At 42.0% G+C, this 25,377-nt stretch overlaps 3 protein-coding genes and 1 non-coding gene across 9 annotated transcripts in view; 2 read left to right on the top strand and 2 right to left on the bottom strand.

Moving 5' to 3' along the window:
* aamdc (adipogenesis associated, Mth938 domain containing) overlaps positions 1 to 9,399 on the top strand; it is a 23,252-nt gene extending 13,853 nt beyond the window's left edge. Inside the window, exons 2-5 of one of the 6 annotated variants that reach the window (XM_003448954.3) lie at positions 4,431 to 4,487; positions 7,761 to 7,911; positions 7,999 to 8,094; positions 8,477 to 9,399. In XM_003448954.3, coding sequence (XP_003449002.1) covers positions 7,780 to 7,911; positions 7,999 to 8,094; positions 8,477 to 8,617 — 369 coding nt within the window. In that variant the 5' untranslated portion in view covers positions 4,431 to 4,487; positions 7,761 to 7,779 and the 3' untranslated portion in view covers positions 8,618 to 9,399. Of the gene's footprint in view, positions 1 to 4,430; positions 4,488 to 4,875; positions 5,020 to 6,264; positions 6,363 to 6,865; positions 7,133 to 7,760; positions 7,912 to 7,998; positions 8,095 to 8,476 lie in introns of those variants that run through there. The other 5 variants (XM_005474862.4, XM_019345146.2, XM_003448953.5 and 2 more) reach the window with 5 other exon arrangements.
* Positions 5,352 to 5,542, top strand: LOC112842301 (U2 spliceosomal RNA). The gene has a single exon (XR_003214029.1). It is a non-coding gene; the product is annotated as a U2 spliceosomal RNA (small nuclear RNA).
* Positions 9,205 to 19,437, bottom strand: ints4 (integrator complex subunit 4). Its single transcript, XM_005474858.4, has 24 exons — positions 19,295 to 19,437; positions 18,018 to 18,212; positions 17,746 to 17,863; positions 17,547 to 17,653; positions 17,316 to 17,430; positions 17,023 to 17,108; positions 16,820 to 16,870; positions 16,636 to 16,724; positions 15,924 to 16,044; positions 15,192 to 15,263; positions 14,934 to 15,108; positions 14,466 to 14,671; positions 14,243 to 14,385; positions 14,030 to 14,145; positions 13,717 to 13,850; positions 13,343 to 13,509; positions 13,081 to 13,174; positions 12,912 to 12,992; positions 12,683 to 12,813; positions 12,536 to 12,595; positions 12,190 to 12,349; positions 10,954 to 11,097; positions 9,941 to 10,061; positions 9,205 to 9,806 (listed from the first exon to the last, which is right to left on the bottom strand). Exons 1-24 carry the CDS (start codon positions 19,346 to 19,348, stop codon positions 9,616 to 9,618), a joined length of 2,931 nt encoding a protein of 976 aa, XP_005474915.1. The 5' UTR covers positions 19,349 to 19,437; the 3' UTR covers positions 9,205 to 9,615.
* A 1,680-nt stretch (positions 19,438 to 21,117) lies between these two features.
* On the bottom strand, positions 21,118 to 24,009 carry LOC102082482 (uncharacterized). Its single transcript, XM_005474864.4, has 3 exons — positions 23,880 to 24,009; positions 22,577 to 23,048; positions 21,118 to 22,059 (listed from the first exon to the last, which is right to left on the bottom strand). The coding sequence occupies exons 1-3, from the start codon at positions 23,917 to 23,919 to the stop codon at positions 21,720 to 21,722; spliced, it is 852 nt and encodes a 283-aa protein (XP_005474921.1). The 5' UTR covers positions 23,920 to 24,009; the 3' UTR covers positions 21,118 to 21,719.
* Positions 24,010 to 25,377: the final 1,368 nt, after the last annotated feature.

The raw sequence follows: 25,377 nt of genomic DNA on the forward strand, positions 1-25,377 counted from the left end.
AATTCTCATGACCATTTAACAACAACCACTGATCAATGGCCATGAGTACCATGGGGAATGGCTGCAATCACAGCATTGTAAGATGGTGACAGATGTACCCTTAGGCCCCCTCCTCGATTCAGAGATGGTCTTTCCCTTTTCACGTAAATGGCCTCCTTGACTCTGCGCTCAAACCAGCGTTCTTCCCTGTCCAGGATGTGTACATCCTCATCATTGAAAGAGTGTCCACTGGCCTGTAGGTGTAAATAGGCTGCAGAGTCCTGGTCTGATGAGGTTGCTCTTCTTTGTTGTGCCATCTACTTTGCCAGAGGGTGTTTGGTTACCCCGATGTATAAATCCTGGCAATTGTCCTGGCACTTAACAGCGTACACTATATTACTCTGTTTGTGTCGGGGGACCCGATCCTTGGGGTGGACCAATCTTTGGGGGGTTGTGTTTCCAAACACAGCTATTTTCAGTCATTGTGCAAATGAACTGTTTATAAGGTTGGGGAAACCTGTAGTCAGCTGAGACTGAAGAAGTCACTTGGATGAGTGACGAAACGTTTCTCCTACTGAAAACGCTATGTCCAGATGAACAGAATCAACTTTTGGGGACTTTTGGCACAGTTTACAGTGTATGCTGCTTTGATTCTTTGTTGGACTTTAAATAGCCAAAATTTCTCCACACTGCTGAATTCCACTGATCCTTCATGCCAACAGTGACCCATCTTTGGAGCTTTAGCCTGTGTTGGTTCAGGTGTTGTGTTCATTCAAGATTCCATTATAATGTCATTTTGTCTTTATCTCACTCTCTGCATAAAGGTGTGTACAGCTGCAGCAGCCCAAACATTAGCATACGTGCTACTGCCAGCTGTTCCTCCTACACCCTGCATCAACTCAACTGACTTGAATCTAACTCTGTTCAAGTCACACGATTGGTTTGGTGTGCTTCAGTTCTATTCAGTTGAATTTTATTTATATAGCACCAAATCACAACAGTAGTTGCCTCAAGATGCTTTATTTGTTGGCTAGTTAGTGGCATCACTCAATGAGTCTTTGGAGCGTCTGCCTCACAAAAACCCAAAGCCGCTATTTTTGAAACCTGGCACTGAGGATCATGGATGAACAGAAACATCATCTTGGCCCCTGAGTCTGACAAAAAGCTGTAGACTCTAGGTGGGCTTAACCAGGCCAGTGGGTTTTGTGTTAAACACACCCGCAAGGGAATGCACAAAGACTAGGGTTGTGAGAGAGACAGTTGGTGCCAGTCAACCAGAGAATATAGAGTATAGTAGTGTGTTAAAGCCTTGCAGCCAGTTCTAAATCTTAATGCCCCATGATAGACAGGATCCAACAGATGAAGAGAGTGAGCAGGGGCATTCAAATTATGTCACTGTAATCCAGGACTGGTAAAAAAATTGGCACCAACAAGCCTTTTCCTTGCTGTGAAAGAGAAACATGATCTGTTTCTGGAAAAAGAACCCCAACTTTAGCCTCAGTTTCTTTAATAGATGTTCAGGGTTTGGCTTAGAGCAGCCAACCCCAACCTTCTTTGCACCACAGACTGGTTTATGGCCGACAATGTTTTCACGGACCGGCCTTTAACCCTCTGTGGTCGACGGGCGCGCCTGCGCGTCAAAATCACATGACCCATTTAAGACGGCACAGCAACAAGATGCAGCGACCCAGAGCTTTTGTATCACCTTGTGTCGAAATTGCGGACTTCAAACTAGATACCAGTTTTTAAATCATGTTGATAGGCCACGTAAAACCAGAGTTATGATTAAAAATAAACGTTATGTTTTTTCTGAATAAAACAGTGGCGTTTACAGAGGGAAGAAGCGGTAAAAACAGCGTTTTCTACAGACAGCAAAACTCCGCTTGCAAGTAAAAAAGAAAAAACACCCTTTCCTTCCGTATTGGTGTTAAAGTGTACCATGTCAACCAATTAAAAAATTATATGGCAACATGTGGCATTTGGTTGTTAAGGAAGAGGGGGAAGTTTTAGGAGTGACGTTGCACAAATAATTTGTGTGCCTTCTTATTTGATGCAGAACACCTGATTGTTCTGTAAATAGTTTTAAATGGTTATATTAAAAAATGCCTGAGACCTTGGCTGCATTTTTAGGTAAATAGTACTATATAACTTTGTTGTTTGCAAAACTTGTGCATAATTTTTTAAAAATGTACAATTTCTATTTGCATTTCAAGTTGTGAAAATGATTCATTAAACATGTTTGTGGTTTTTACAGTAAAAACTTTTTTCTACTCGGATTTTATGTTTTTTTGTCTGAATTTAGATCAATTCTGTTAATACAGTATGCCAAAATGAAAAAATAACTCCAAATTCAGATATTTGTGGTTGTGCTGAAAATAATGATACCAAACAAGGCAAGATGAACAGTTTTTAAAGGTGAAATATAGAGGTCAAATCAAAAGTACCGTAAATCCCGGACTACAGAGCGCACCTGATTAAAAGCTGCATGGTCTAATTGTAGAAAGAAAATCAATTTTGTACTTGTACAGGCCCCACCGGATTTTAAGCCGTTTCACTTGTAATATGAGATATTTACACAGAAATATTACACGTGAGGATTTTTAACGTTTAATTTAATCCGTAAGGTAACATAAACATTGTGGTAACATACAAAAATACATACTGCAAATGCTTTCTTTCCTCGAACAGCGCCTGTAACACGGCTAGCTTTAAGTATACGTACGTATCGGTAACACACAAATTACGTTGCTTATGGGTTTTTTTACGGAACAGTGCACAAACAACATTACAACGTCTCTTAACAACCAATAAAAATATATACCGTATATATACTACTTATCATTTTGATTGGTCTACTGTTACCAAGCAAAATGTTTTTGGCCGCATGAAAAAAAAAATGCATTAGCCGCACATCAGTATAAGCCGCAGTGTTCACAGTGTGGGAAAAAAGTAGCGGCTTATGACCCGAAAACTACGGTAGTCAAATGGCACCTGGACCCCAGAGGGTTAAGGTGCCGTGGATAAATACAACAAAATAAAACCAATACTGGTACCACAAAAAAAGAGATTTACTCATAACACATGGGAAAAGACCCAGGTAAGCTGAGTTAACGATAAAAACAATAAAAAAGTAACGATAAAAACCCTGAAAACCATAAATTTCACACCCGAGCCTCAACTCTCGCAGCCCAGTACCAAACGACTCGGCCTGGGGTTGGGGACGGCTGGCTCAAAAGAAAGCTTTTCATCATTCTCAATATCTAGGTATTTGTACTGTTCTTTTACTTTTTAGTATTATATCACTGCCATGTTTTAAATCTACTTCTTGTAACAAACATATGTCAAAAACAAATGTTGCCAGGTAAGAAGAAACTACTGCTATCTTTGTTGGGTTTTGTGATCCCCTGACATTCATGGTCATGATTTTAAAATCTGCCATGTATCTGAAGGATTATGTGGTTTCTGGGGTTTTTTGTTTGTGTTTTTTTTTTTACCAGCTTCTCCTTTATCAATGAGTAACATAAAGGGGTGGTGCTGCGTGCTGAGGAACATCTGTGAGAAAAGGGTGAGAAATATTGATCCCTCTAGCACCTTCTCTTTATTTTGTATTTGTCATTTCCTGTGGAGAGGGAAATGTTACTTGGGGGAGAATTTGTTGTATTTCCAGATGACCGGCCAATAGTTACATTACTAGCAATGTCTTCATCCAATGGAGGAAACCCACTGACAGTCTGCTTTTTGTCTGGCACAGCTCTTCTAAAGAATTGAGAGGTCTAGAAAACGGCCTATGTTAGCGTTACGGTTAACAGCTGAATTTTCCTGTTTGAGTGCAGCTAGCTAAACAGCTAAACATGTTTTTTTAAGACTTGAACTTTAAGCACTTATTTCTTAAATCCATCTTCAGACAGTGTTACATCTATCTCACTTTCTGAGAGCAGGGCTCAGTGGTGTAAATTAACCTGTATATGTGTAGCATTTCAAGTCCCCTTTAAGGTCATCCATTTTTTTTTCATATGGTTTAATGGGTTTTCTGTTAATGTTTGCTCAAGATTCCTGGAAACCAGTTCAAAGACCTCCCCACACCCATCAACCAGTCTCTGAGACGGTTGCCCGTCTTTGACCCTGGCTCTGGCTGAGGTTCCTTCCCGTTAAAAGGGAGTTTTTTCTTCCTACTGTAGCCAAATTCTTGTTGGGCTTTTCTCTCTATTATTGAGTCTTTACCGTACAATATAAAGTGTGATTGTTGTTGTGATTTGGTGTAATATAAATAAAAATTAATGTAACTGAAACTGGCTTTTAGGTGTTTGTTTGTTTGTTTGATTTATTTTGAAATATTTCAGTACAAATTAGTGTTGTGTGTGTTTGTGTTTTGTACAGTACACAACATGAAACGAGTTCTGCTACCAGAAGACTGTCTGTCCTTGTTATTTTTGATGGTTTGTGTCTTGCAGAGGTTGCTGGAACTCGATTTGTTCTTCAGAGCAGACCGACAGCGGTTATATTTGCAGGTTTGTGACCCGAGTGTTCTCCCACAGACACCGCTACGGGTTTAAAGAGTAAAACTTTGGCCTGTAGATGAAGTAGAATTTCACAGGCGACCATTTATCGTACATAAAACGTATTTAAACTTGATTATATTATCAGCGTCCCCTCTTTTCAGTCATTACCGGATGCAACTATTGCTGCTGTACTCTGCTTAGTTAGCTCAGGTGAAGGAAAATCGCGTTACAAATGTTTAATTTCTTTGGTGACTTTTCAGATTTAAACGTGTCATTTTTGTGTTTTCTTTAAAAGTGAATTATTTAAATGAACTACAACTTAAGTGTCGCATGATATATTTTAACCAACACAAGCTCCTTTATTTTAGTACGATATTTTGTTTAGAGTTTTCTATGAAATTAATCGAGTTGAGGAGGCGCGGCTACTCTGGACTGAAAATGGCGGCAGCACTGCCTGCTCGCAGCCCGTAACAGAAACACGGACTACTCACGTGAATTTATCTCAGCACGGGCGGGGTGTTTTTCACCCACGAATGACTCGGTAATACTTAATTGACATTTTTTAGGGCTAACATCAGTAAATTCGGCATTTAATGTTAAATTTCGTAGCGTTTCTGCTCTGCTTCTGCTTCGGTTTGTGATTGGACAATTGCAGACTACGTAACCAGAAAGCAACCCGGAAGACGTAATTATTTCTTAAATAACTTTGTAGCGATTCTTTGACTCGTTCTGCTACTTCGGTTTACTGTTTATGTATTTATTTCATAAACTGTACGGTAAACGTTACTGTTGAATTTTTAACTTTGGGTTTCGAACCGTGAGTAAGGGAGACGGTGCGGGGAGTGACTCCGTCTGCTCCGACATATTCCTGGTATCGCTTCTCGGCCTTTTGGCTAAGATCAAGTGTAGTATCTGTTCTTATCAGTTTAATATCTGATACGTCCCCTACCCGGGGACCATATATTAAATTGATTTTTGGAGCAGGGAGATGGAATAGGGGCTTGCTCCGTCCACTCCACGCATCGACCTGGTATTGCAGTACTTCCAGGAACGGTGCACCCCCCTGAACATGTGGAAAAACAATGATAGTTAAACTAGCTGTATCTTAGGCTACGTTCACACTGCAGGCGAAAGCGCATCAAATCCGATTTTTTCGCCCCTATGCGACCCATATCCGATCTTGGTATGACAGTGTGAACGGCACAAATCCGATCTGGGTCACTTTCGTATGTGGTACTGAATCCGATGTTTTAGAAAGCGACTGCTGTGTGAACGGTCAAGTCGCATTAAATCCGTCTTTTACGTCACTGACACAAGACAGACGCCAATTATCAGCGCCGGAGAAGCGCCCGATAGGACATCGCGAACGATTTCCTACCATCCGGTGAAACTGTTGGGAAGACAACGTTGGAGAAATGTGAACATTTTATTTTTACTGTATTTTCTGCAGATTCTGACAGAAATCTGCAACTATCCTTTGAAGCACCGCTCCTCTAAAACAGCAAAAAGGATCATTATTAGGTCATCTACATTATTATGTAAATAACAAAATAACTTAAAGCAACAATCTGGAAACATAAAGTCCGAAGTCTTTATATTAAGGGCAATCAGTCAAACAATATTGTTTGCTCTGGGTCTAAACAGAGCGAGTTGTGTGTGACATCTTCTTTTGCGCATGGGGGCCGCTTTGAGCGTTCACACTGGAGAGCGTTTGATGTCGCATTTTATGTGTAGTGTGAACAAGCAGACAAAAAAATCGGATTTGATCAAAAAATCGGAATTGAGCATTAAGACCTGCAGTGTGAACGTAGCCTTAGTAGTGTTCGTATGGATCGTGAAGGTACGGTGCATCCTATCGTAAATTTCACCTAAACAGAGCTTAATGTGAGTTCACTGGATTTTGTGTTTGGTAGGGTGTTTTTATGCACAGCGCAGTATTTCAAAGTGTAGTATTTGTAGTTTTTACTGAAAGAGCCCATGCTCGTTTAATTCATGAATAATAGTTTCTGGTATCATAATTGTTTTTGTATAAAGGGTTAAAGTCACAGTTGCAAGCTTTTCTTTCTTTACATTTTTCATGTTAACGTTCATAATACTAACGTATCTTAGTGAATTAAGAAACTAGTTTTCAAGAGGGTGCAGACAGATCACACAGGAGGACAGTTCCACATTGTTGACTATATATTTAAAATGTTTCAGCTAATGTTCCGCTTTATTAAAGAGAGGAGACAGGAAACTGAACTGAGACCTACGAAACAAACACAAGTCTAGCTCCACAGGTAAACTCAGGGTTGCGTGAGCTGTGCAGAATGCTTTATTACTATGGCTGATGATTCAGCTCCAGCACCTTGATATTAAACAACCTTTACTTTCTGTACTTTCGTACACATCTACACCCAGACCAGAGTGCGAGTGTGAATCATTAGACTGACTGTTACTGCTCGCAGGTTAGTCCGTGTGTAAATGCTTCTTTCCCTTTAATTACGGGAGGAAGAACGACTTGAGGGGTGTGTTCAGTGAGTTGACATCGAGACGGGTAAGCAGCAGCACAGACTTTAGCTTCATGTTTTCCTGTTACAGCCTAACAAACTGCTTTAAAAGGATTTGAGCCAGTTTGTGAAACTATTTTGTCTGTTACGGTTTGAATAGATGCAGTAAGTGATCTATGGTTTAGTGTTAAAAGTAAGAAGTATAAAAATAGACCCAGTCAGCTCATGACTTACAGAAATGGCAGGAAAAGGATTTTAGTTGCTGACGAATACTGAGTGTGTGTGTGTGTGTGTGTGTGTTTAACCCTGTGCAATCTATATGTGCTAAGGTAAGCAACTAATTTGCCTGTGCTAAGCACACGGTTTGTACAGGGTAGCTTGCATGTAATAATTTGATCTGATTGATCGAATTGTCGTATTTACATAAGTTATTGCTGTTAGGCGTTGCTATACACCTGTTCAATATAAACCTCCTAAGGAGTCAAACTCGATTGAATGCAAGTAAAAGAACATTGGACCTAAAGTGGTAACTGGATTATCAACAGCATGTTTCATGTAGGCCTTCTTGTTCTTGCAGTGGTCAGTGGTAGTTTTGTCATTGACCTGCAGGGGAACATTTTATCGCATAAAGGGCACACAGAGACTTCCAAAGAGTCACTTAAACACATAAATCGCTCCTGCTGGTTGTGGTGTTGTGTTGCATTAATTGGACCTTACAGAGTATTTCCATGGCTTGTTGGAACCCTGTCGCAGTATTTCAGAAGCTGTGCTAACTGCTCATCTTGTCTTACAGCTGGTAGCCTCAAAGAAACATGTCCTCTCCAGAGATCGCCTCCCTCTCCTGGGGCCACATGAAGGTGAAGGGATGCTCTTCCACCTACAAGGACTGTAAGGTCTGGCCTGGAGGGAGCCGAGCCTGGGACTGGAGAGAGACCGGGACTGATGTAAGTGGAACCAGAATCCAAATGAGGACGGACTGCTGTAAATTAGCTCGGAGGCAAATTTGTGATGTTGAGCTTTTTGCTTCTCAGCATTACCCCGGAGTACAACCTGCTGACCTGGACGAGGTGCTGAAGAAGGGAATCGACCTGCTGGTAATTGGCAGAGGCATGAGCGAGGCTCTGCAGGTAAAACAGACCAATTTATTCCTTTAAACATAATAAACCCAAAATATAAACTGTAGTTTGGTTGGAGCCTTAGAACCTTTGTTCTAAAGAGTTTTTGCTTTCTGTTAATTTGATGTAATAAGACATGGACAGATCCCACACTCGGCTGCTGTATGACTGAGTCATGTTGCACAAACTGCTCAGATATAGTATCACACAACAATGAGACTGCACACTTGAGTGGTTCATCCATTTAAATAATCTGGCTAATACAGTAGTTCTTTGGAGGCTAGAAGGTGATTTCCTGTGTGTTGATGTGGTTGGAGCGCTGATGGGCTGCCTGTGGATCGATTGAGGAGCTGTGTTTGTCAGACTCTGTATTCACACCATTGTCTCCTCTCAGGTTCCCTCCTCCACTCTGGACTTTGTGAAGCAGAAAGGTGTTGATGTAAAAGTCTTGCAGACAGAGAAGGCTGTCGCTGAATACAACAAACTGGCTGGCCAGGGTGCAAAGGTGGGTGGAGTTTTCCACTCCACCTGCTGATGTCACCCTTACCTTGCTGACGTGGCAACCTGAGGAGGACTCTACAAGCTTTTTCACTGTAGAGAGACGATCCCACTGTGGGGCTGAAGCTTTGCGTTCACTGTGAAGATGCAAACAAGCTGCTGAAGGAACTAAATTCTGTTAATGGGCATAGAATGATTACTCTCCTGCTTTCAGTTGTGCTACAGGGCTCATTAGTTTTCCATGCTTTGCACATTAGAGAGCACTCTTTCCTTTACAGCCGTGTACTTCCTACCTGCCTTAAAAGCCCAAACTCACTGCTGATGAATTCAGCAGGAAAGAAGCCTTCAAACAACACGAGCCACCGATAACAGTTGAAACAGAGTTTCTGTAGGTAAATGTGTGGAACTATTGTTGATCTTTGCCTGCAGCTGTTTAATGGCTCAGTCTCCATCTACAGGCAAAGCAGGAGCCAATCACAGCACAGAAACTGGGTCCATTCACACCTGTGGCCATTTTAAAATCAGGTGGAGAGACCTGCACATCCAAACTGTGGTTAACAGAGTCAAATCTTTAAGTAAATAAACATCTTAAACAACAGAATTCACAAATCGAGTCACCTTCTCTCTATGAAAAGTTTTTTTTAAGATGGTGGCAGAAAAGAATCTTAGTGGCATCTTAGAAAGCTTTTGTAGATTTGACTTTAGATGCAGCAACACGTTATAAACCCTGAAATCTATGGATGTTACCTGCTGTCTAAACAGGGAGGAGTTCAGTTTGATTCATCATGTGACAAAATAAAAGTACAGATTGAAACATTATCACCTGACTTTCTCTTTTTTCTTTATAATTGAATACAAAACGCATTTTCCATAAAACCCAGTCTTGTGCTTCCTACAGCTTTACCGTAATAACAGTGCTTCCTGTTTCCCACATCTCAAGTGTCTCAAAGAGAAAACACGATGGTGTCCTGTACAGTTCGAATTAGAAATGAACAGAAGAAGAAGAAAAGTCCTGCATGTTTAAGCTGTGAGGCGTTAGCGTCGTGCGGGCTTGGGCATGATGAAGACTTTAACGGCTTTGCTAAACGGAATGGTTCCCTCGACGGCAGCCTCTGCTGCCGGGAGGCTCTCCAAGCTCTCGCTCCACCCCAGCTTGGAAGGGGAGGTCAGGGAGGTTGAGGAGGAGCTGTAGGCCAGCAGGAGACGCACCTCGATCTGAGACGGCTCTGAGGCAGAGACACGAGAGGAGGAAACAAAGTGATGATGAGCGAGAGTTTTTACTAGTTTGAATGTTTAATTCAGTTTCATTTGATAATTTTATATTTAAAGCACAAGAAAACATGTTATTAAAAAAACTGACCTGTCCACGCTGTGTGTGAGAGGTAAACCTGCGTGATGAGTCGGTGTCTGTGGGGTCCGGGCTTTCTGAAGTCTCCAGGTTTAGGATGGATCACGTGACTCTGGCCGTCTGGATACAGAACCTGCAGAGGCAGCGAGTAGTAAATATTCATGTTGGGTGTAAAATACAAATAAATCAGTGCTTATAAGGCTGGATGATAACTGGCACAGCCTGTTTTACTCTGCACTCGCTGACATGTTTGTAAGTAAGCCGATCCTGAGTGAGTCAGCGGCTCTGCATTTCAAACCAAGTGTTTTAACAGATGTTAAAACACTTTTATAAACTTTGTGCCAATAAAGTCGAGGCCTTGTTTACATCAGGGGGGGAAAAAAGCATGTTTAACCACAACTGCTGGGAGCGCTAGAATAGACCCGCAATGTGAGAGCAATTGATTTGTGGATGAATGGAAGACCGTGGCCATTGTTTTAAACAGGCAAAGCAATATTTTTGTTAAATACCTCAAAGCTTAAAACCCACACAGTCCGTTGTGGATGGGCTCTGTTTTGGTCTTTTATCCACACATAAACAGTGTTTTAGGAGAGACTGACTATTTAGAAAAAGATTTTTGTCTTGCAGTGTCAAAGGTGTGCGCCTTGATCTCCCTCTGTCAGATTCGGATTACTTTATTAATCCAAAATGTTTACAGCTTACCCACACAACCTATAGTCTTTAAACACTAATCACAAACACTTACATGTCAAGGCAGAGATCGACAATGTGGTCGAGGAACAAAAAGAATATATTAAAAATAATTTGAATAACAAGGACAAATGCCTAAAAATGAACAATTACAAAAATTCATCTGAACGACCCCTGTCACTGTTAAATAATCTCAATGCTGACAGACTGTTTGCTGTTTGCAGGCCAACATTTCTATAGTCAGATCACAACATGTTGGTTTGGCACTTGACAGCAGTTTTTGGAGGGATTCAAGTAGATGACGTGATTTTTTTCTGGCATCACATCAAACTGACCTGAACTTTCACCGTGTTCTGGGGGTCCTGGACATGCTCCAGCGTTGCATCAATGTCTAACGCCACCACCAGGCCAGACGTGAACCTCAGCGGGTTGTCAGACTCACCCGTTGGCTCAATGATGGTCGCCGTCGCCCGATGGATCTGATGAGCAGCAGTAAATTAAAAAACAAAACTCACACATCACTGCTGCCATCTCCCTCTCTCATGGTCCTAAAGTCACTGAAGCTCAAAGTTCAGGAACTCCATCCATAAAAATGCAGAAATCTTCTTTTATTTATAAATGTAAATATTTGGTAGAAAACTTCATTTAAATTAAAAAATGCATTCATGCAAATTAGATCTCAAAGACTAGTTTCAAATATAGAGTGGCTCCAACTTTGATCGACCTTTATTTTGAAAGGTTTCACTTCTGTAATTTTATCGTGCCATCTGGAGTGCTGCTGTTTTTAGATTGCTCCATGTCTAGGTCTGACCTGTTACACATTTATCATTTCATCACTTAAACTTAAAGATAAACTTTGAATGTGAGAGATTATAACTGCAGATAACAGCTGGGTCTCCGGGTCAGCAGTGAAACCACAAGGATGCTGATGTAAATTGGACAAATTCATAATTTATGCTTTGATGTTTGAGATTTCTCAGTGAGAAAGTTTGGTCAAGATGACTAAAATAACCCAAAATTAAACTCAAGCTAAAGTGCTGCTCTTATTTTGAAAGTTTAGTTGCTGCCACAGCTCCAGGGTGGGCGGGTTGCTGTTGTGGTTGTCCTTGGTTATAATCTGCTGCTTCAACACAGAATATCTCCTCCTGCAGCTGGTGACAGGAGTCCTTGTTCTCCTCACGAGCTACTAACCACAACCAGGTAACTGGTTCGTGTGCTGCTGAGCTCACCGAGCAGGACTACTAACTCCAGCTGCTGTCCAAGAACGTGGAGTCAGGAGTCCATCACGGGACAAGAAACTCACTGGGACCTCTGACTATACCAATTCTATCATGCGTGTAAGCACTTGGTTATGTGCATGCTTGAGAGCGCCTTATAAAGAGCAATAGGTAATAACTGGTTTAAGAAAGACTTCCAAAGAGTCACTTAAACAGAAGCACTCTGAGACGAGCTTGAAGGAGAGATGAGTGCTGTACGGATTTGAGTCATGAAACTCATGCTGTGATGTAAAAGTGTACTCTACACTAAATGTGTCTTTGGCTCTCCTTCACCGCCTCGTGTGTTCACCACACCTGTTCGGGCAGTCTGAGCTGCAGCAGGCCGCTCTGTCTCAGGGTCGTCTGCAGGATTTTCACCAGCTCCACTGGCTTACAGGACGACAGGCGCGGCATCAGCTCCAAGAGCTTATCCACAAAACTGTCCTGGAGGTGTGGCAGCTCGGTCAGAAACAGCCTGAGGGAGGCACGAAAGACAGACAGTGAGTCAGGACAGTCTGTGTGGGCCGACAAAACCCACCGGACGCTGTCCTTTGCATCCATAACACACAGACCATCAACAGATTACATAAAGCTCCTGCTCATGATGTGGACTGAGCCGAGTTTAACTCTCACTGTCTGAAACAAAGAATGAAAAACATACCTCTGAAAAGACTCGACATCCTGCAAAAACCTCTCGCAGCTGCCGATGAGGAGATCCAACCTGAGGAGAGACACAGGCTGGGAAGTATGTACAGACTGTGTGTGTGTGTGTGTGTATGTGTGTGCTCGTGTGCACATGTGTGTTTACCCCTGTCTGGTGCGAGCAGTCAGGACGAGCTGCAGAGCTTTGGCCTGGAGTCGAACATGATGTATGGTGGCCACCTGTCTGCTCTCCAAGCCGCTGTACAGAAACTCCAGCTTGTAGGTTTCCTCCAAGATCTACAAACACAGTCACACACATCACATGATGTTGCTGTTACAGGTGTGTGTGTGTGTGTGTGTGTGTGTGTGTGTGTGTGTGTGTGAGAGAGAGAGACCTGCTGAGCCGCTGCTGTGGCTGTGACGTTTTGTTTGAGGCACAGAGGGACGGCCATGTTCCACAACTTCTCCTGCAGAGCCTGAAGAAATGAGGCACAGAGTTCCAATTGTGAAGAACTGCTGATCTGTTTGCAGACACTCAGAACCGCAGCAGAAACACGCTCCTACCTTCATTAGTAGCAGCTGGCAGCGCAGGTATGTAGCACAGAAATCAGCAGCTCCGGCGAGCTCCGTCTGCAGCTCCCCGAGCCGCTGCAGGTCTCTGCAGACACCAGTTAACGACTCGTTTACTCACAAATAACAATCAAATTCCTACAGTTAAAAAAATATTGGAGGGATTTCTGGCATTCATTCATAAAACATGTTCAAAAAGTGACAGCACAAATCCTTCCTCCATGCTTCGTGTGCACACTTCCCTGTGTGCGTTTACCTTATGGTCAAGTCCAGCAGGTCCTGGGCTCCAGATGCCTCCAGGTTCTGGATGGTGCTGACTCTATTGAGACTCTGTTGAAGGAAGAGCTGAGCAGATTCCACAGAACCAGAACCCGGACCCGAGTCCACAGAGTCGAGACCGTACACCTGCTTCCTGCCGGGCAACTAAAACACAGAAAGTGACAGGAAGGACCGTGTTTTCCAGGTCTGACGGACATTTTTCTCAAAAGCGTGATTGAGGAAAAAAATCAAGCATCCTGACTGTGAAGCAGCTGTTAATATTACCACTGCTGGTATTGTTTCTATGTCACAATAAACCTGATGCACTCAACCGCAGTAGTTTGTAATGTGATGCAGTATTTCAGTTCTCACTCTTAGCGGCGGCACGAGGTGAGAGAGGCTGTCCCTCAGGTAGGCGTAGTGTCTGAAGGTGTGGTCGGAGAACAGCGCTGGCATGGTGGGGCACGACTTGGCAGCATTGAACACCAACACCAGGACAGCGATGTCTGAGATCAACACAGTCAAGGACGAGGAAACGCAGCACACAGCAGTAGAGGAGAGACAAAGCAGCCAAACCGCAACAACAGGTCATAATGGATGACCTGCGAAGCCCCTCAGTGGGTGGCGTTACTCAGGTTCCTGCTCTGCTGTGTGTGTTTGAGATCTTTCGGTGTGTGAAGGATACAGGCCGGGTCGTCCATGTCTGGCTCTGGCGTGTCGAAATATGGATGTGTGCTGAGCAGTTCAGGAACCAGCGGTAACACCAGCGTAGGATGGCGGGATCCCAGGAACTTCAAACACCTGAAGGTAGAGAATTAAAAAAATAATTAAATAAACCATCAGCTTAACTCTGCAGAAGTGCAACGAGTTATTTATAGACTGGGATGTAGACTCTTACTTCCAGACAGAGTTGCGGTCGGTGGGATATTTGTTCAGGTTCTTGAGCAGCTCCAGCAGAGCCAGCTGGATGCACTCTTTAGTGGAGACGTTGGTGTAACACAGTAATTCATGGAGAGCTTCTCTGATGTCTCGAGATGAGTCCTGTGCACAGACAGTGAAAAGTCAGACACAAAAACATCACTCGGGGTTTGTGATTCCAGATCGTTTCCCCGCTCTTATACCTCCAGCACGGCCAGCACCGTGTCCAGCTGGTCCTCTCTGAGCGTGATGTGGGTGGAGATTTCTCTCAGCACGTGGATGGACTGCAGCCTCACTTCCTCAATCTCATCGTTGAACATGTCGACCAGGAAGTCGAGACACTTCTCGGCGAAGCTCGGAGATGACCGAGCGAGGTGGCACAACGCCTCCACCGCTGCAATACGAACCTCTGAAACAAAGTTTAAAACATGGTAGCAAGTTGTTAGCAAGCTACAATTATGGAATCTATGGATGCAATGCACAGACAGGCAGAGTTACCTGCTATGTAGTGGTCTGTGCATCACAGCAGATCTTATCATTTGTCAGATAATTATATGAAAAAAACATCTAAAAGTTCTCTGTAACCTCCTGAGACATTTATGAGAACACTTAGCTGTAGCAGCCTGAACTCGGTGCACATGTCATTTAAAATTCTGCTGGGTTTCCTTTACCAAACATCTCATCCTCCAGGCCGTGGACGAATGCGCCGCAAGCCCCCGAGGCGATGAGGTTCACTGTATTCGTATCCAGTTTCTCCTTGGGGGCGTCATCGGCCCACTTCCTGCCAGAGGAGAACTCTCCAGAAGCAAAGAGCTCCTTGGCTCGTTCATGGGCTGTGCGCTTCCTCTGGATGGAAAAGAGGAATAAAGGAGAGTGAGTGGAGCTGTGGCGATCAATATCACTTTGCTGTCAGATAAAAAATAACTCACCCTGAGGTCTGACATCAACTTCTTATCCAAAGTTTGCTCCAGGAAGTGAGGACTGACCTGCAGCATCGAACCCTGACACACGAGAAAAGGTTTCACCTTAAGACCATTTGTCACACACACACACGCACGCACACACACACACACACACACACGCATGCATGCTCTTATATTTATATCTTAGTGAGGACATCTACAGTAATTGACATCATGCTTTCCCTAGGCACCTACCTACTAAGCCTAAACCCAACCATAACCTGACTGTAACCCTGACTCTAAAACCACATTTTGAGTCTCAAAAATGCCCTCAAACTCGTGGGGACGAGCACTTTTGTCCTCCTAAGTGACTGTTGGTCCCCACAAGTAGAGTAACATTCTAATTTTTGGTCCCCACAAACTGTCTAAACAGGTACACACGCACTGCTGTGGGTAGAGCTGTGACAGTGTGAAGCACACAGATGCATGATGATTCTTTCCCATCGTTAATCTGCAGGGATTTTTCCACTTAGTGAGAACAAACTCAGTAACATTGTATATATGTGGATTAAGTGAGATTCCTGAGTGGTGGGTGAGCCATCCTCAGTGATGCATTACATCATTTCTACGGTGATATGAGGACACATGGGTCCACCTGTGGATGTGAGGACTTCTTCTAGGTTTGTGTCCCGTATATCAAACTCTGATTTAATTGTTGGTGATGATGTTGTTCTCACAGAAGACTTTCTTTTTACTCACCAATGTTTTTGCGGCCTGCACCCGAACCATCCAGGAGCCATCGCTGACCATGTGACTGATCTTACCGAATGCATCGTCAACCAGCCGAATCTCCTCATTGGACGATGGGATTGGTACGATGCTGATTGGACAGAAATATCAACAAGCTACAAATCAGAAAAACTGGAGAAATGTTGCTTACAAGCAAAGTTTGTATCCAGAAGGAACATGAAAATATAAAAAAACAAACAAACATTTATGAACGTCAGTTTTTCCTACAATGCCATTACGTGAAAAAGTCAGAGTACATGTTCTGACTGGATAAACCATAACCAAACCTACCACTGGAAAGAATAACACATATACTGAAGGTTAAGGGACTTTTACTTTATTATTCATCTTTTAGCTGTAAATGATGTTTTTAAATGGTTTGGACCTAACAACACTCTGCTGGAATTATCTGTTGAACAGAAAAGCTGGCAGCTTTCTGTTTCGTTTTATTTTATTTTTTCAGACTTCTTCTTTTGAGAACATACATAGCCTTGGGCTAAATATAAAGTCGTCACACCTGGAAGTTTCATGAAGGTTTCTGCACTTCAGCAGAGACAGTTCTTACACACAGCAGTTAGGATTTGTCTTTTCACACATCAGTTGTGGTTTCTGATCCAGAGAGCGGAACAAACTCAACAGCTACACTGACTGAAACGGAGTATGAGAATCTGGGTCTCCTCACCTCTCTGGGTACAGCTGACTGAGCACCCAAACCATCTGCACTGCTGCAGAACGGACCTGCTCGTAGTCATCTGTGAGCAGCCTGCAGGCCTGCAAACACACATGAATACATACAGAAGGTTGGATTAAACATCCAAAGCTATAGTGAGAGTGCAATAAGCTGTGAGGACGTATTCTGCTTGTACCTGATCATAAATAATCTGATGAATCTTCATCCCTCTCTCATGTAGCTGCAGCTGGAAAACAAACAACAGCACAGAGAGCGAGCAGAGTTACTGAAACTTGAAAAGAGAGTGGGTTGTTTTCCTTAAAGCTCACTGTGCGTGGTTTCTAAACACATGAGTGTAGTGCTGGTTGCAGTGCAGGGGGGGTTGCAGGGTTTTCCTACCATGGCTTTGAGGGCTGCAGTGCGGACTCTGGGGTCTTGGTCTCCAAAGTAGTCGCTGATAATGCTTTGGACATCCCTCAATCCTCCTGGAGGTAAAATAGCAGGCCGCCATAAAAACCATCACACAGCAACACAAAGCACAATAAATAATGACACATAAATACGATATGAGGATGAAACTAAAGACATCAAATTTAGATACAGAAGGATGGATTGATGGATTTACCTCTCTGTATTTTCAACATTTTAAGCTTTAGAGAAAATATAATAAATATATAACTATGTATACAAACCTAAGGATGTGCCCGGGCCCTCGTTTTCTTTTCCTACAGGAGCGTCCACCATGCCGAGACATCCCAGGAGCTGTAGGCACTTATTCCTCACCCCAAAATACGTATCAGAGAGATGCTAAGAGGAGAGAAGAGAAATGAGGAGGACATTTACTGGTTTGTGAAGAAAGTCCTGTTGAGTTTGTAATGACGACTTCTGTGTATGGACCCTGAATAAGTGCTTGTTTGTGTCACCTTGTAGGCCACCTCTACGAGCCTCAGTCTGAGTGCAGGACTCTCGGGCAGCTGCGTACCAATGACCAGCAGAGTGTCCAGCAGCTGGGCGAGAACTTGATGGGACTCTGAACACACAAAGAAACAAAACAGTTTACTATGAACGTTTCTCTGAGTTTTGGAGATAGATAAATCTTAGATATGTTCAGATATGTCGTACTCTCATTGCTGAGCGTGTTAATGGCATCGTCAACGATGCAGTCGGGGCTGAAGCCCTGCGTTTTAGAGAGCAGGCCGAGCAGAGAGGCAATCTTCAGCCTCACAGAGTTATCCGTCTCCTGGAAGAAAGAATCATCATCATTAGAAGTTTGACTTTTTTTTAGGACACTAGAAATTCTGGTTTTATCAACTCTATTTTAAAAAAAAGGAGAAAAAAATATCAAGTACTGTATTTTATTATTATGGTCGTGGTTACCACCCACAACTCTTTACCTTGTAGTAATGCTCCAGCAGGATCCTGACCACACCCTCCACGCTCTCTGCCTCCACAGGTTTGCGTGCAAACTGCAGCAGGTACTGCAGGGCATCGGTGGAGTTGGTGGCTTTACAGAGGTCAATGTGGAGAGCGGCAGACTTACTGGGTTTGGACAGACGCAGCTTTTTGGCTGGAGTTTCTTCATGTGGAATCTGTAAGTGCAAAAACAGTTGTAACTACAAAATGCATCTAATCTGTAATCTCCTGATATATAATCATCTATTCTTTTTGATCATATATACTAAGAGCTACTGTCCATTTATCCATGTTCTCCTCTGTTGTTTTTGTTCTTTTAATCCAGGTCACAGGGGCAGCAGTCTAAGCTGGGATACCCAGACCTCTTTCTACTTTCACCTCCTCCAGGTCTTCTGGGGGGTACTGAGGTGTTTCCAAGCCTGGGTGTTCCCAGGGGTCTCCCCCAAGTTATACATGCCTGAAACATCTCACCCAGAAGGCGTACTAAAGCTTTCCCAGTAAGAAGCTCAAACCATCGCGTGGCCTCGGACCTGGAGGTGCCAGCTCTCATCACACTAACAACAAACTGCCCCACTGTGAGCTGGATGTTGTTGCTTAGTGAAGCCACAAGATCCACAAAAACGAATGACATGACGCATAAACGGCTAATAACAGCACTGCTTCGAACAGCTATCACAGTTTCCTCTTACTTTGGCTAAAAATCCTCTCTGAGAGGAGCCAAATGTTCCTCTGTGCAGGAAAAACGCAGAACATGCGAATGAGCTCAGTTAGCGGATGAATGATTGACATTAATGCTAAATCGGATGTAAACAAGTCGGTTTCTTTTTGAGCTTTCAAAGCGTAAAATGCCGCTGTCAGTGGATACTGTGCTCAACATGCCGCAAACCAACAGACAGCAGCTCAAATAAAATGTTTAAAGTTCAAATCCTGTCAAGTCATGAAGGCTTTTTGAAATTAACAGCAGCTTTCTTAGTCAGTCTGAGGCTGTTAGCTCTCGGGTTCATTTTGTTACAGAAGAACTTCAATTTTTAATGCATTAAATAAAATCTAAGAATACAAACACTAAACAGAATACAAGTTTAGTGCTTTTCCTCTGCACTAAACTCTCAGAGGATCCATGTTGTGTTGTGACTGTGAGCGGCTACATTTTAGCATTAGCTAACACGGTACTTGGCGCAGAATGGTAACATTTTGCGATTTTTTTAACCTTTAAACTCTAAGTTTACAACAGCTGACGAGACGGTTATAATGCGCTCACCTGTACAACTTTGGAAAATTCCTCATAAACTCGCTTTTTCAGATGTGCTGCCATGTTTATGAACACACAGTTAGCTAAGCGTTTCCATTCAGCAGCAGGATAAATTGTCCCTTTACAGTTTCCGTAACTTCCTGATATTGTCCATGTCCGCTACATCGATCTTTTAATTATTATTTTGGATATTAATATTTATATATACTTTCATTTTGTTTATTTTTATAGGTTTATGTCAGATTTAATATACAAAAATATTTTCTTTCTTTTTCACTAAACACCTTTTCACCTTTTCAAGCATAAGACAGCCTCTAAGTCAAGGGAGAAACTAATATTATGTCTACACGTAACAGGCAACTTAGCAGAAGAAGCTCTTTTAAGTTGATACTTTAGGCACTTAGCTACAATTAGGCACATTTCAACATAATGTGCAGTGTGTCTCTAACATTTGGAGGAAATTTGACAGATGGAGGTCAAGAGAGAGGTACAGCAGAGGGTCTCTACAAGAGGCTCTGTTGTGGTCTGGGTCCTGTGATGGTGGGGAACTTGTTAAAACTTAGATTCTGATTAGGAATCCAATACAATCTGGAAAGACTCAGCATCACTGTAGCAGTGTGAGATCATCTTGATAGAAACCAGAACAAACGGCAGCAGACATCCAAAGAAGAGCTTTAAAGAAGCCTGGAGGATTATTCCTGAAGACCACTTAAAGAAATTACAAGACAGCGGTGAAAGAGAGTTCAGGCTGTGCTGATGAATAAAGGTGATCATGCCAAATATGGACTTTTCAAACTTGTTAGAATTGTACTCTTTTTTTTTTCCTATTTGTTTGGTATATATGCATATTTCAGTGAATCACTGCACGTATTTACTATTTTTCTATTTAAGCAAATGTGAGTAATGAGGTTTGGGTGATCTATTATTTGTTTTAGCTTTGTAATACTTTGTAGCTGTGTAATGCAGTGAAGCGATGACCTTGCATCTTCGCACACTTTTAGCGATTTCAGACAATTACAACCCCAATGTCAACAAAGTTTGGATGCTGTGTAAAATGTAAATAAAGCACAATGCAATTATTTTCAGATCTCATAAACCAACATTTTATTCAACATACAACACCAAAACATTAACATTAGCTCATTTTGAATTTGACGGCAGCAACACATCTGAGAAAAGTTGGGACAACAAAGGCTGGAAAAGTAAGTGGTACTAAAAAGCATCAGCTGACATTTCACAGCTAATTGTGTTAATTAACTACAGGTCAGTAACATGACCAGGTATAAAAAGAGCGCTTTAGAGGTAATGATGGACAGAGGTTCACCAAGCTCCAAAAACTGTGTCTACAAATTGTGGAAACTTTTCAAAATAATGTTTACCATTGTAAAATTGTAAAGACTTTCAATATATCATCATCTACAGAACATAATATCATTAAAAGAGTCCAAAAATCTGGGAAATTACTGTGTGCAAGGGACAAGCATGATTCTGCCACAGAAATCAGTGCATGGGCATTCCAAGTAAAACTCTGAGGAATCACTGTCTGTGAGCACAGCTCATCGTGCCAGCTACAAACGCAGATTCAAGCTCTGTCATGCAAAGTGTACATGATCCAAAAACACCAACGTCTTCTTTGGACCAAAGCTCAAAGATTTTAAATTGACTGAGGCAAAGTGGAAGACTGTTCTGTGGTCAGACGAATTGAAATTTGAAATTACTTTTTAAAAAAAAAATAACTGTAGAGTCTTCCAGACTAATGAGACGAGTGACCGTCCGACTCATTGGCGTAACATTGTGCTGAACATTGGGGGGGGGGGGGGGGGGGGTCAAGATCACTGTCTGAATAAATAAATAAATCTGGGTAAATTCCCAGATGATTTTGCTGGTAATACCTGAAATCTGTAAAGAAAATCAACAGCCTATTTATGCAAGATAATTAATAATTTTCATATAATTCATATAACCCCCCAAATTTCATAATTTGCATAATTTCCTACCCCCCCCCCTGGAAATTACGCCCCTGGTCCGACTTACCAGTGCACAGTTCAAAAACCTGCATCTCTGACTGCATGGGCATGCATTGGTGCCTGTGGAATGGACAGCTTGCAAATGTACCATCAATGCTGAAAGATTTATACAGGCTTTAAAACAATGTAACATAGCAACACATCGCATCCAGGCAACGTCTTTTTCACATTTAAACAGTGCAATAAAAACAAATTTAACAAACCAAACAAACAAAGAACTAAAAAGCAAACAAGAACCTTTTTTTTGCATTAAAATTTTTCACAAATTATTAATAAAATATGCCATTAATAATACAATACTGCAACATAACTGTAGTAATATTCTCATACTGGATCCATGAGGATGTCATGATTGAAAAGGGGCCAGAGAAGTTAAAATAGTACAAAAATCCTGCAGTGATGGACGCTCAGTTGATCTCGTGGAGCATGAAGGATTCTGCTGATGCTTTGGCCCTCTCGCGGTCCGACTTCCACGTGAAGAATGCCACTATGGTCACCATGATCGGGAGGGCCACACAGAGCACGATGCGGCTGATGGGCAGCTTCACCTGACACATTGCCGTGACCGAAGGATTCAGGCTGTCATCATCATTATTTTGGAACAAAAAGGCAGACCTGAAGTCCAGAAACACGGCTCTGCTGCTTTCTGTGGTGTTCACCAGGCACCTCCACCTCCTGTTGTTGTCTTCCTTCTGGAGTTTTGTCACCAGAGTGATGTTGCAGCGAGTGTGGCCGTTCAGGTTGTACCTGCACAGAGGTGAAATGGACAGAGAAACATCACACAGCTGTCGTTCATCACCAGTGTTCACCTGAACATTTCTGCTCTTATTTTTGGTCTGAGACAATAATTTAATTTGACTTACATTTTCTTTTATAATGTAAAATATAAGTTTATAATTCTGGTTGTTTTTTAATTCAGTCTTTATCTCATATACTCATTTTGTGTATTTTGCTGTGTATACGTGTCTGTATTACATCATCGTCTACCTAATTACTGCTCAGATACTCTCACAATTTAGATTTTTTAATAACAGAAAATATTTTCTTCCTTAGATAAAGAACAAATAGATTTTTTACTTTTTCTCGTATTTTATATTTAATGGTATTAGCTGTTTTTAAATGATTAAACTAAAAATGTTTGCGCTGATCTTTGTTATCTGTTAAGATGATTTATTGCAATACAGCACAACATGTGTTATGGGTTATTTATAGCAATAGTCTTTATGATTAACAGAAATAAGTTAAAGTGACCTAAAAAAACAACCTGCTGTTGTTGGGCAGCTTTCTCCCATCCTCATCCACCCAGCTCAGGCCGAACACGCTCTTTGAGTATGACTTGCAGCTCCCTGCGTCATAATAAGTGAAGAAGATGCAGGTCAGGGTGAGGATTCCTCCAGGCTGGAGGTCGGTGAAGGTGGAGAAAGACGAGATTGTGAGGAGGGAGAGGTAAACGTCAGTGACAGGCTGGTCGTTCTTCAGGCAGACGTAGGATCCAGCGTCCCGCACCCTGAGGTTGCGGAGGCTGATGGAGCAGTTGGATGTGAAGGTCATACGGCTGGATTTGTCTGAATCGGCCGTCACCTTCCCATTGACCACCTCGTGGACGAACCGCACGTCCGTGCCTTTGTTAAAGAAGGTCCAGGAGATGGCGGAGCAGTCTGAGGACGCCATGCATGGAAGAAGAGCGTCTCCTCCAACTGTGCTGTACATAAACACATTCTTTTTGCACCTCGCACCTGTCACCGAGAGATTTTTTATTTAAATAAATCTGATTAAACTTTCATATACTCAGACATGAAAGATCTAAAAGGAGCAATTTAGCATCCAGTAATATTCAAACATCTGTGCTCTTTAATATGGTCTTACAGTACAGTCCAACTTTGTAGTCTGTAATTTTCATTTAAAAAAATGATACGACAAAAAAACAAAACAAAGGAAAAGTAAAAAAAAAAGTCAATCAATTGCTCGGCTACAGTTCAGAACTACAGATCTGCATCAAAGATTAAGAACAGACATAAAAGTCAGAGTTATAAATAGGTAACAAATAACAATGAATAAAATGAAATTTCAAATCTTTTAAATGCAAATTTTAATTAATAAGTTAGAGACTAAAAATTCCCTTCACAAGTGAGTCTCTGGATCTTTTTTAATTTTTTAATTTTAATTTTATTTTCATGAGAAAATTAAGACAATGTCTCACTTCTAAACTTTTACGCCTCCTGTAAATTTTCCATGCAAATCAGTTTTTGAGTAAACCTGCAAACAATCGAACACACCCAACAGGTCACACAAAACCTGTGTGGAGATAAAAGCTTTGCCTTCGTGAGGCCTGTGTTTCAGATGTCACATTTAATCATTCGGTTCTGAATATTAAAATGATTGGATAAATGTATCCTAAAAAAGATTACATAAAAAAAGTAAAAATAATTAAAGTGAAGCAGATTCTTTCTGTGTGACTTCATCAGACACGTGATCATTTACATTTAAAAGAGATTTAAATAAGACAAATCTCAAAAAAGGAGAAACCTCTGTAGCTAGGAATCAAACCAACACCAAATAATCTTTACCTGTTAGGAGAAGACTGGTGAGCAGCAGGACTCTCATCATGTTTGCGATTTCAACACCACAGTGGGTTTTGTTCTCGTCGCTGCTGCCTCAGCTCTTTCTAGACTACTGCCTTCATTTCCTGTGTTACCCAAACTAAACAGGACGCTCACATCAGCCTTCAGCCTCAATGAGCCTCACAGGTATTCAGCACGACGTGTTAAATGTTTTTCATCCCAAACACATTGAGTAAAATGCGTTTATGTGTGAAAGCTCCTTTCTGTGCTTATAACCAGCAGCTTTTTCTATTTGTTTAAACCACATCAAAGCTCCTGCTGTCCCTGCCCATCAGACCCATGCTGCTTCTGCATTTTACTCCGAACTGTAAACATACATATTTAGATAACATGTGAAAGGATTGCATGTTGCATGTTTTTTAAGAGGATAAAATCTAAAATACTGTTACATACACTGGATACAGCTGTAGTGACACAGGCCTAGACTGGACAGCAACTCCCTGGTAATCTCCAGTCACCAGGGAAAAATGATGAGTGGTTGCTGGAGGTTGGTGACTGTCTCGGTTACAAACAGGGAGCCACACCCAAAACTTCCCTGTGATTGCTTCAGTTAGTAACAGATTGTTGCAGCTTTGTATTTGCAGTGAAGACGCAGATTTGTCCACAAACACCTTCAAACTAAAAGTTGTGTCTCACTGCCAAACCAACATGATTCAAGGGTCTCTGTTTCCAGTTTGTGCTGCAGTCACAGACTCACTGCAGAGTGGCCTGTAGTCAGTGAGCATTTGCAGACAAGTCAGTGTCCTCCATACGAACTATGGGCGACTGCAGAAACCTGCTAGTAACCAAAGCTATTCCAAAAAGGCTTTTGGTGCAGCAGCGTACAGTAAAGTGTTTTGCAAGGAATTTTACTCAATGACAACAAGCAGCCTTAAATGACCACCTGGTGGTTACCGGTGGGTCACTGACTGGTCTGCAGACCTGCATGAATTAAGCTTTAGCAACTGATGTCACAGTAATCTCCAGCAACCAGTCATATCCAGTTAGGATACTCATTTTTCCCTAATGACTGGTGGTTGTTAGGTGGTCACTAACCAATTTCTAGGAGCCAGATTGGTGTCACTAAACTGGACCTGTCCACCATGTTTATGGTGCTGGTTCATTCTGGAGCATTTTAATAGAATTATCTGACACATAATTTGGTTTCCCGTGAGATACAAATCATCCCAGACGTTTGTGTCTGCTTGAATCTTTTTTTATGGTTTTATTTATATCTTATTATGTCGTATTTTTATTATTTTGTTTAGTTTCAATGTACAGCACTTTGTGTCAGCTGTAGTTGTTTTAAAGTGCTTTATAAATAAAGGTGGATGGACGGTGGACTGTAACTTAAATTCTCTGCAGAGTCTGTGCGGTCACAAAAAACAGGCAGGAACGCAAAAGAGCACAAGGATCCTTATACTGAAAACCCAGGTGGGTCTTTGCACTCCACGCTTCCATCTCA

Source organism: Oreochromis niloticus, linkage group LG14, assembly GCF_001858045.2.
Source record: "Oreochromis niloticus isolate F11D_XX linkage group LG14, O_niloticus_UMD_NMBU, whole genome shotgun sequence".
NCBI classification, from domain to species: domain Eukaryota; kingdom Metazoa; phylum Chordata; class Actinopteri; order Cichliformes; family Cichlidae; genus Oreochromis; species Oreochromis niloticus.